This window comes from Petaurus breviceps, unplaced genomic scaffold (genome assembly GCF_028583685.1).
Source record: "Petaurus breviceps papuanus isolate PSGF00001 unplaced genomic scaffold, PetGlider_PUasm1.0 173, whole genome shotgun sequence".
NCBI lineage: Eukaryota > Metazoa > Chordata > Mammalia > Diprotodontia > Petauridae > Petaurus > Petaurus breviceps.
This window is the reverse complement of record NW_027185759.1, coordinates 5,132,147-5,142,790: the sequence shown is the minus strand read 5'-3', so window position 1 is coordinate 5,142,790 and position 10,644 is coordinate 5,132,147. Positions and strand designations below refer to the sequence as shown.

The window sequence follows — 10,644 nt, the reverse complement described above, 5'->3', positions numbered from 1 at the left end:
ACAGAGACACAGAGAGAGAGAGAAAAACAGAGAGAGACAGAGAAAGAAAAAGAGAGACATCGATTCCAGGAAGGATCCAAGCCACATACAGTGGTATCTCATATATCTAAACAGCTCGCTCTAATCTGCCATTGCTCGTAGCTCTGTATGTGGATGGAAGAGACGGCAGGCCTGGCTGAATGGGCAGAGCCGCTTCCTCCCTGGGAGTCTCCCACCACAGTGAAATCCGAGCTCTAGCCTAAGTTAAAAATAAAAACGGCACCAGGAGAGCAAAGAGCTGCCAGTGCCCGCGGCCGGGCAGGGCCTCGCTGACCCCTGACCTTTCCTGTCTCTGCTCAGTTGAACATCACTTGGCATCCAATGTGCAGCGAAACCGCCTGGTCCAGTACGACCTGCAGGTGGCCAAGCAGTTGCAGGAAGAGGAGGACCTCAAGGCCCGCGCCCAGATCCAGAGGCGCTACAGAGACATGTGAGTAGGCCCCGGGCCCTGCGGGTGCTGACCTCAGCCCTCTCCCAGACTTCCCCTCCCCCAGGGCTCGGGTGCTGCAGATACAGCACCCAGCACCACAGGGTCCTATCCCCACGAGTGAGAGGAACGGCAGGGATGGACTCCATAGAGCTAGGGTGGCGGTGAAGTGCCGTGTGAGCGTGTGCACACATATACACACACACACACAGACACAGACACACACACACACTCAGGCACACTGTCACACACACATACACACACTCACACATACACACCACACACTCACTTACACACTGACACTCTCAGTCACGCATCACAACAACCTCATGATGATGTATGCCCACCATACAAGGCACTATCCCATTTTACAGATCACAGCTGGTACGCCTCAGAAGCTGACTGGAGTCCAGGCATTCCTGTGTTTATAAGATCCTGCAATGTCAGCACTGAGAGGGAATCCCAGTGACCCCCTCAAGTCCATGACCTCCCCCATTTCACAGTGCTCCAAGCTCAGAAAGGCCACGCGGCTGAGTCCAGCCTGGAGCTCTGCCTGCACCCCTGCCCCAGGGGTCTTAGAATCAGAACCGCAGGACTGCATGGCCATTCAGTGGCTCTCTTATCAGTTATCTTACCTAAAATTAGTGCTTTGAACACAATGCCTGAGAAGTTGCCCAGCCCCTGCTTGAAGACCTCCAGGGATGGGGTGTTAGGAGTCTGTCTACTTCTCTTTGGGCCATCTCTCATTGTTAACCTCCAAGGATGGGGACTGCACTGCCTTTCTTTGGGACATCTGTCATTGTTACGAAGCTTTTTCCTCCATCACATCTGAATTTTCTCTTTTCAATGTTCACCTGTTGGCTTAGAATGCTAGTGTTAGCAGGATACTGGGGATCCTCAAAGCCAGCCCATTTCAAGAGCTGAGGGAAGCAAAAAGTCAAACATTTATAAATTACTTGTTCCAGGTCCCATAGTGAGTGTGTCTGAGTCAGGGGGATTTCCCCTCTTCTGCACACGGGAACAGGTTCAGAGATCCAGCCCTGGGCATGCTGTGCCTTGTCCTCAACAGTCTGCTAAGTGTGTATTGAGCAGAGGACATTTTTACTGTCTTCTAGATTTTGAAAAGTTAATATGTGGTAGATGGATCAGTATGGTTTATTTGGCCCCACAAGAAAGGACCAAGAACATTAGGCTGAAGGAGAAAAGGAGCAAACTGCTGATTTCAGCTTGCGCAGAAATGGCGACCAAATCCAACCCAGATCTTCCCCGCTTTGGGAACGGTTCCTCTGGGAGTACAGTCTGCCTGGGCAGGGCCTAGGCTCCATCCCATCCCACATCTTCCAGAAGAGGCTTAGTGACCTCAGCCTGGATTCTCTTTCCTGGGAAGTTGGCAGCAGGAGCCACTGAGATGCCTTCTGATTCTGGAATCATGGAAAGACAACACTCCTGCTCCTGAACAAATTGGAATTAGGAGACCATGACTATGAGGTCTTTGTTGGGCTAGGGTCCTGTGCTCAAATCAGGAGGCAGTGGGATCTTCCTCCCTCCCTCCCTCCCTCCCTCCCTTCCTTCCTTCCTTCCTTACTTCCTTCCTTCTTTCCCTCCTTCTTTTCTTCCTTCCCTCCTTCCTTCTTTCCCTCCTTCTTTTCTTCCTTCCCTCCTTCCTTCCCTCCCTACCCCTCTCCCTCCCTTCCTTCTTTTCTTCCAGAAGAGGGCACATGACAGTGAGCCCTCAGTCCTCTGTGAGGATGCTTGACATAACTCCTCTCCTTAGACTGTGACTGGGGAGACAGATTTGTGAAAAAAAAAATTCCTTATTTAAGGGGAATTTGTTGTGACATCTAAAGACAATTCAATGCAGAAATTCAAACTGGTGGCCACATTAGGCAGAGATGTTGTCCAGCTGCTGCCTCTCCTCAGGGCCCTGGGGCTGGCGCCACCACACTTGATCCCACACCCAGGTCCTTGCTTTGCATCTGCTCTGCTAAAGTTTGCTTCTTCTAAGTCTCTCCCTGAGTATTTTGTTCCTTCTGAAACACTGGCAGGAAGCACAGTCATGCAGAGTGTGTCTCAGTGTGCTGGTGCCACTGGGGCCTGCGATGACCTTCAGCCCTTCCCTTTTCCCTCCAGGAAGACCAGCCAATGCACCCAGCCTGTGTCCTGTGCAAGTCTGTGGGAGGGGGCTTGGAACCAGTTAGGAGCAGCTGGAATGTGAACTAGATCCAAATCAGCTGCTTTGTTTTTCGCAGCCCAAGTCCAGAGGATGGCTGAGCTGGCCAGGCCTCTCCCATCGCCATTCCTATCTTGTTGCCTGAGCATCGAGCAGCCCATTGCTTTGAAGGAAATACACTGAGCAGAGGCAGGGACTGAATGCAGAATGAAGACATTTGTCAGTTTTTCTATGTCTAGCTTTAAAAAACCAAACTGCATTGGCCATGATCTCACTGGAATAGAGGTCAAGTGTTTTCTGCTTGTCTCTGTAGAACAGGGGTAGGAGCCATGGGGACAGGAAAGGAGGCAAAGTCAGCCTTTGTGTCAGGGAGAGACATAAGAAGACATTTCTAACAACTCCAGCCATCCCAGAGTGCAGTGGGCTGCCTCAGGAGGCTGAATGAGCACTTGTGAGGGAGACATTGTCAGGTATGTCTTCATAGGGTCCTAGCTTGGGAACTCGAAGGGATTTTAAAGGAAATTTTAAGCCAACTCCCTCATTGTACAGTTGGGGAAACTGAAGCTCAGCTTGTTTCAGTGACTTGCCCAGGATCACCCAGCAGTGACCATGAGAGTTGGTCCCTTTGGTCTGTCTAACCCTGGGACGCTGTAATTCAGTGAAGTAAAATGGGGACATCCTGTGGTTGAATAAGCCAACTGATCAACTTAGTCCAATAGTCTTCGGCCATTGGCTTCCTGAACCCTGATGGCATCACCCCACCTTGGCATTCGATCCCTCCTCCCAAATCTGGTGCCAAGCTACCTCTATGTCAGCTTTCCGTAGGCATGCATGGTTTTGCTGTCATGATCCACTGGCCATTTCTCCCTCTCTCTCCCTGTCTGCCTTTGGTGACCTTGTTCTCTGTGTTTGGAACACTCGCCTTCCAAGGCTCCAGGAACAGCTCTAGCCTTGCTCTCTGAAGAATTCTATGCTTCCCCTCCTCCCCTTATAGCCTTTCCTGGCTTCCTGTTGCACATAGAATAAAGTGCAGAAGTCCTCACCTGGCTCTCAGGATTCCCCACAATTTGGCTCCAGTCTTATTTCCTGCTGCTCCCAGCCAGGTTGGAGGAGTCACTTCTCCGTGGCCTTCAGCTGCCCCCTCTCCCCGCTCTGTTTTTCTGCAGGCTTCCCCCAGGCCGGTGAAAAGCCTCCTTCCTTCTCCCACCTTTAGAAACATTCTTTGTCCCAGGGGCCTCTTGGCCTGATCATCCTCCTTGCTCCCCCAGCTTACTCCCTCCTCTCTCTCCCTGCCTTGGTTTGGCCCCAGCACCAGCTGCCTGGTCTTTGTCTTGTGTCTTTACTTGCCATCTCCTCCTGCCCCCCTCTGTAATACAGGAATGGTAACTCCTCGAGGCAGGCCCTGGGTCCCTTGGGTCTTGCTCTTCCTGTTGTAGCTTTTGGTTCAGTCATGATGTCATTCTTGTGGAGAATCCCTGAGGTGCAGACTCCCTCCAGGAGAGCAGCCAGGCACCTGCTCCCAAGCTTTATCTGAGAGGGTGGCAGTGTGTGGCAGGGGCAGGGGCTGAAGGCAGACCTTCTTGGATCCGTGGCAGACTCCCTGGCCCACCCAAGCACCCTGTCCTACATGCCATCTCCATGAGGAGGCATTTCTTAAATCTTTGGATCAGATTCATTGAAAGCCCAACATACAGAAGGGCAGGTAGCAGTCGTATTTAGCCTTCAGTTTGGCTCCCCATTTCTGCCTCATCTGCTCACTGTAAGCAGGACCCCCTGGGTAGAGGCCGCTGCTTCTGGTGGTGAGAAACCCCTGCTCTCAGCCCACCTGGGAGCCTGGGCTGTGCCAGCTGCCAGCAGATCTGCTGACTACTCAGCAACACCCTTGGCATTCTTTCCTCAGGATGCACAGGCTTAGCTCCCTCTTGTCCATGACAAATTTGAGTTCTTAGCAACAGCCAAGAGTGGGGCAGAGAGGGGACCAGGAAGGAAGCTGATTGTCCAGGGCCTAAGTCTTCTCCCTCTCGTGTCCGCTGTGGCAGTTTTCTTGTGGCTGAGGCACCACAAGGCCAGGGAGGCCAGGTGTCTCCCATCCGCTTGGGTTACTCCCAAGATAGCCAGTTGGCACCCCAGGATGGAGGGACGGCCTTGGAGCCCGAGCACTCGAGATTCCATCCCTATTTCAGATTCTTAAGGGCTGCATTACCCTGGGCAAGTCACTTAACCCCATTTAGCCTTGGTTTTCTCATCTGTAAAATGCGGGTAGTGTTACTGCCTGCATCATAGGGTTTTTGTAGGGGCTAAGAAGAGACTACTTACAAAGTGTTTACAAAACCTCTTGTGTACTCTGAATGTGGCCTGGCCCTAACCATTGGACACCTCTCTGCGCCTACCCATTTGTGGAGTGATTGGCTGCTTAGAAGGGTCAGCAGCAGCATTTCTTTGTTTTTTTAAATTAAATTTTATGTTTATTTTAAATTTACATCATTCATTCCCACAAGATTTTGAGTTACAATTTTTCTCCCCATCTTTCCCCTACCCACCAACCCAAAACAGTGATCCCACTGTATGTCCCTCCCCCAATCTGCTCTCTCCTATATTCTCCACCATCACCCCCCCCCCGACTTTCCAGTAGGGCAAGATGGATCTCCATACCCCAGTGTCTATATATATTATTTTCCAGTTGCATATAATAATAATAATAATAATAATACACACACACACACATATATGTATTAAACATTTGATTTTAAAACTTTAAATTCCAGATTCTTTTCCTTCCTCCCTCAGCACCCACCCTTACTGGGAAGATAAGCAATTCAATATAGGCTGTACATGGGTAGCTATGCAAAACGTTTCCGTAGTGGATATATTGTAAAAGATTGACTATATTACCTGCCATCCTATCCCACCCTTACCCCCACTTTTTCTGTTCTCTACTTTGACCCTGTCCCTTTTCAAAAGTGTATTTCAACTTCCCTACCCTGCCAACTTGCCCTCCATTCCATCATCCTCCCTCTCATCCCCTTCCACCCTACTCTTCTGTAGGGGGAGATACCCTATTTAGTGTGTATGTCATTCCCACCCTAATCCAAATTCAATGCGATTAAGGTTAACCCATTCCCTTTGGCCTTCCTGTTCTTCCCCTCCATTGTAAGTTTTCCCTTTACTCTTCTGTATGAGATAATTTACCCCATTCTGTCTCTTCCTATCTCCTCTCATTATATTCCTCTCTCACCTCCAAATTTCACCTTTCAAGTATCAACTGGAGTTCCCTCTGTCTATGTGTACCTGTACAAATATATGCACACACATAAGTATTCATATGCCCATATACCCTCTAATATAGACATATGTATGTATGTATACATACATACATATATATATATACACACACACATTTATATTCCCTTCAACTATTCTCATACTGAGAAAAGCTTCATAAGTTTCAATTATTGCTTTTCTATGTAGGAATGTAAATATTTAGACTTTGATAAGTTCCTTATGATTTCTTTTCCCTGTTTACCATCTCATGCTTCTATTGCTTCTTGTATCTGAATGTCTAATTTTCTATTCAACTCTGATTTTTTCATCATGAATGCTTGAAAGTCCTCTATTTCATTGAATGGCCATATTTGTCCCTGAAACATGATACTCAGTTTTGCTGGGTAGGTGATTATTGGTTTTTATCCTACCTCCTTTGAGCTCCGGAATATCATATCCCAAGCCCTTTGATCCCTCAATGTAGAAGCTGCCAGATCCTGACTGTGTTATCCTGATTGACTTTCCACAATATTCAAATTGTTTCTTCTTGGCTGCTTGTAATATATTCTCCTTGATCTGGGAACTCTGGAACCTGGCTATAATATTCCTAGGAGTTTTCTTGTTGGGATCTTTTTCAGGAGGTGATCAGTGGATTCTTTCAACCTCCATTTTGCCCTTTGATTCTAAAACATCGGGGCAATTTTCATTGAGAATTTCTTGAAGGATGATTTCTAGCTTCTTTTTTTTTATCATGGCTTTCAGGCAATCCAATAATTTTTAAATGATCTCTCATGGATCTATTTTCCAGGTCAGTGGTTTTCCCAATGAGATATTTCACGTAGTCTTCTATTTTTTAATTTGTTTGGATCTGTTTAATAGTATCTTGAATTCTCATAAAGTCACTAGCTTCCATTTGCTCCAATGTAATTCAGAAGGAATGATTCTCTTCAGTGAGTTTTTGAGATTCTTTTTCCATCTGGAAAATTCAGCTTTTTAAGGCATTCTTCCCATTGGCTTTTTGAGCCTCTTTTGCCATTTGAGGTAGTCTATGGTGTTATTTTCTTCAGTCAGATTGTTTACTCTCTTTTCATGATTTTTTTTGCACGATTCTCATTTCTATTTCTACTTTTTCCTCCACTTTTCTCACTTGATTTTCAGAATCCTTCTTGAGCTCCTCTTTGGCCTCTAACCATCTCATATATTTCTTGGAAGCTTTTGGTACAGGAGTTCTGACTTCATTGCCTCCCTCCTGTTCCTTGCTTTGATCCGTTTTGTCCCCAAAATAGAAATCTAAAGTCATATTGCTGTGCTTTCTTTGCTTCCTTTGCTTGCTCATGTTGCCATTCAATTACTTGACTTTTGAGCTTTTTGCCACAGTACAACTCTACTACCCGAGAGGTGAGCTTTTTCCCAAATTGCTGGGGGTTACTCATCTGCCAGAATTATTTGTTGGCTGACCTCTCTGAAGCTTCCACATGCTCTGGCACACTGGTCACACACCCCAGGACATCCACCCAAGACAGCAATCCAGATCCAAACAGGTGAAAGCAAGAGCAATTACCCCTCAGACTGGTTGCTTGGTCCCCCTACAATCTCCATGACAGGAGCTCTGAAGCAGCGATGCCGTGCCAACTGCATGTCCCCTGCTCCTCAGCTGCTTCTCCCTTTCCCAAAGTCAACACTGACCTCTCACTTCGTCTTTGGCATCTTTCGATTGATAATTCTGGAAACCACCAGCTCATGGTGACCTACTCTCCTGACCTCCCTCCAGCCATGGCTGGTTGGGCTGCCCTGAGGCTAAAACCATGGGCTCAGGTGGGGTTGGGCTCTGCTCTCAGAGTGCTGCAATGGACCATTCCTGCCAGCCTGCTGGGCTGTCTTCAGTGGGAGATTTGTTTCTGTCACATCGTGGGTTCTGTAGCCCTGAAGTTTGTTTAGAGTCATTTTTATAGGTTGTTGAGATGGTTTCGGGGGGAGCCCAGGGAGTTTTCCTGCTTCTATGCCGCCATCTTGGATTCAGCAGCAGCATTTCTTGAGAAATTACTTTCCTTAAGTAAAGCGGTGGGTGGCATAAGCTCCTCCAAGCAGGACCAGAAACTGTCTAAAAGAATGCAAGCTTTGCTCCTCCACATGTGGATTCCATGTTCTTTCCTTTGAATGGAGTCCCAGAGTCCTTAGGATCTTAGGAAGGAGGGCTGTGTGACCCTGGGCAAGTCACTTACCTTACCTGCCCCAGTTTCCTCACCTGCATAATAGGGATAATATCATCACTTCCCTCCCAGGGATGGTGTGATGATCCAACAAGATCCTTAGCATGGTGCCCGTGGCAGAGAAGGGGCCATATCCCCTTACTCCTTCCATCCCTTCCCCACACTGGGAACCCCTGCTCTGTGGCTTGATCCCTAATGCCCGGTTAGCAAAGACGGGCAGCCCCCAGGCTTGCTGCTGCCCACCTGAGCAGAGAGAGGGTGGGGGCCTAAGAGGGCAAACTGGTTCTGATTGTCCTGAGTAACATGGCTTTGTCTCTGTTGTGCATCTTAGAGAACAGCAGGACTGTGAAATCGCTCAGGAAATCCAAGTCAAGCTGGTCATTGAGGCAGAACGCAGGCGCCTTCAAGAGGAGAAGGACGAGGTACTGTGACTGCTTGGGGCGCCAGGCTGGAGGATGTCTTCTGGGAGGATCGCTGGCCTGTGGGAGGGCTGTTGGCCTGTGGGAGGGCAACTGGCTTGTGGAGGCACTGCTGGCTCATGGGAGCGCCGCTGGCCTGTGGGAGGGCTGCAGACCTCTGTGAGGGCTGCTGGCCCATGGGAGCACTGCTGACCTTTGGGAAGGCTGCTGACCTTTGGGAGGGGCCGTGGCTTTTATGCTTGCAGCCTCAAATGGAAAGGTGGCAGAGGGCTCATCAGCCTCTTGTTATTTGGGAGGAGCTGTCAGGCATCTGGCTCTGCTCAAATCCCCAGGCATAGACTTCTCTCAAGATTGGAGAGAGATGATCCTGGGGGCTGTGATAGAGGACTCCCAGGCCTGAAGCTGGCTTTGGCTCTGCCCTTGGTGGCACACTGGGTGCCTGTGACTTTTTCTCGGGGCGTCGAGGGGACTCATGCAAGGTGAGGCTGGAGCTGACCCTGAGATCTCCTCTCCCCCTCCCCGCTTCCATCCTGAAGAAACAATGGCAGGCTATTGGGTTTGGAGCCCTGTGTGCTCGGGGTTTGCTGGCATATTTGAATTGTGGAATGTCCTGGAGAGCTGAAGGCTGGCCTTGGGTTGGGGCGAGGTTCTCCCCCTGTCTCCAGGCAGCTCTGCCATACAAGGGCCCTATGCCCATCTGCAGCCTGGCCTTACTAGGGAGCCCTTCCTTCTGCTCCATGCCCTGCTCTGGGCTGCTCCAGAGGGAGGGGAGGGATCCTCGTCTGCAGCTGAAAGGGAAGCCCTCAAATGCGTGCCCTTCATTTTACAAGGGAGGAAAGTGAGGCCCAGAGAAATGAAGGGTTCATGGCAGGTAATAAGGATCTGAGGCAGCATTTGGACACAGGGTTTTTCCACTGTGCCACCTGAGAAAGTGAATCAGAGAAGTCAGACGGGAGAAGAGAAAGAAGTTGTGGGCCCTGCCTTCCCCACACGACAACATTCTGCAAAGGGGGTCATTCAGTCACTTCATGGGCACTTGTATTATGGGGAAGCTGGGTGGCTCAATGGGCAGTGCACTGGGCCTGGAGTTTAAAAGACCTAAGTTCAAATCCTGTCTCAGACACATACCAGTTGTGTGACCCTGTGCAAGTCCTCTCCCTCCCTCCTGGTCCTTGTGGGGATAGGATGGGGCATCTGTATGAGCCATATAAGAATACTACAAATCGCATTACCATGCTTGTTTTAGTTGTGTTGTTGTCGGCTCACTGGGCCCGCCTTCACTTCCCCAAAGCTGCTCTTCTGCATTGGGCGGCACCTGAGCACAGGAATCTTGCCTCGCTTTCTCTCCTTCACCTCCGTGCTTGTTTTCTCCATCGGGGCCAGGCTGGGCGGCTCCCATCAACTCTCCCCTTGGAAGATCACTTTGGTTCCTCCTGCTAGAGAAGGCGTGAAGTCAGCAGAGGAGCCTGTAGGCCAGCGGGCCAGGCCCTGAAGCCTTCTTTCTGCTCCCAGAGAAGTCGGCCAGGCCCTTTGCATGCCAGGGCACTGGAAGGTGCTTATTCAGAGGCTCTGAATTATTTTTGCTGCTTCGTTTTATCAGTACAAGGCATCTTTCTGTGGAAGGAAGCGTGGCTTTCCTCTGACTGTGATTGTACCCTGGGCCTCGGCCTGGCAGTGAAAGACGGGGTTGTTTTTGGGAGAAAGGAAGGCCAGTCTTTCAGAAGATCAGTGGGGAGGAGTGGCTCCCCATCAATGCACCCAGTGTCCCAGCAAGGGGAGGGCGGAGGGGGCAGTGGGCAGGATTTCAGCAGGAAGACAGTGGGGAAAATCAACAGCTACTTTCCTGTGTTTTGGGGGTGCCTTCCTGGGGGAGCTGCATCTGCTGGTAGCCTCTTAACTGGGCTGGCTTAGTCTACAGGGGGAGATGTGAGCTGAAGCTGAGAGGGGGAGAAGAAAGCCCCTTTGGCAGCTGCCTGGACATGAGATGGGGCTTCATGCCCATCCCCCAGGTTCTAGTCCTCCAAAACACTTCCCCCTCCCCATGTCATCCCCACTTCCCCTCACCCATCCATTTCTCCCATCAACCTCCTTCCTGCCATCCATCCCCTCCCTCACCAG

General features: G+C 49.8%; 1 protein-coding gene across 1 annotated transcript in view; it reads left to right on the top strand.

The window, feature by feature from the left end:
- The window catches only part of CCDC50 (coiled-coil domain containing 50), a 65,285-nt gene that overhangs the window by 4,621 nt on the left and 50,020 nt on the right, over window positions 1-10,644 (top strand). Inside the window, exons 2-3 of the mRNA XM_069083215.1 lie at window positions 244-469; window positions 8,439-8,529. Of these exons, the coding sequence (XP_068939316.1) occupies window positions 244-469; window positions 8,439-8,529 (317 nt within the window). The remainder of the gene's footprint in view (window positions 1-243; window positions 470-8,438; window positions 8,530-10,644) is intronic.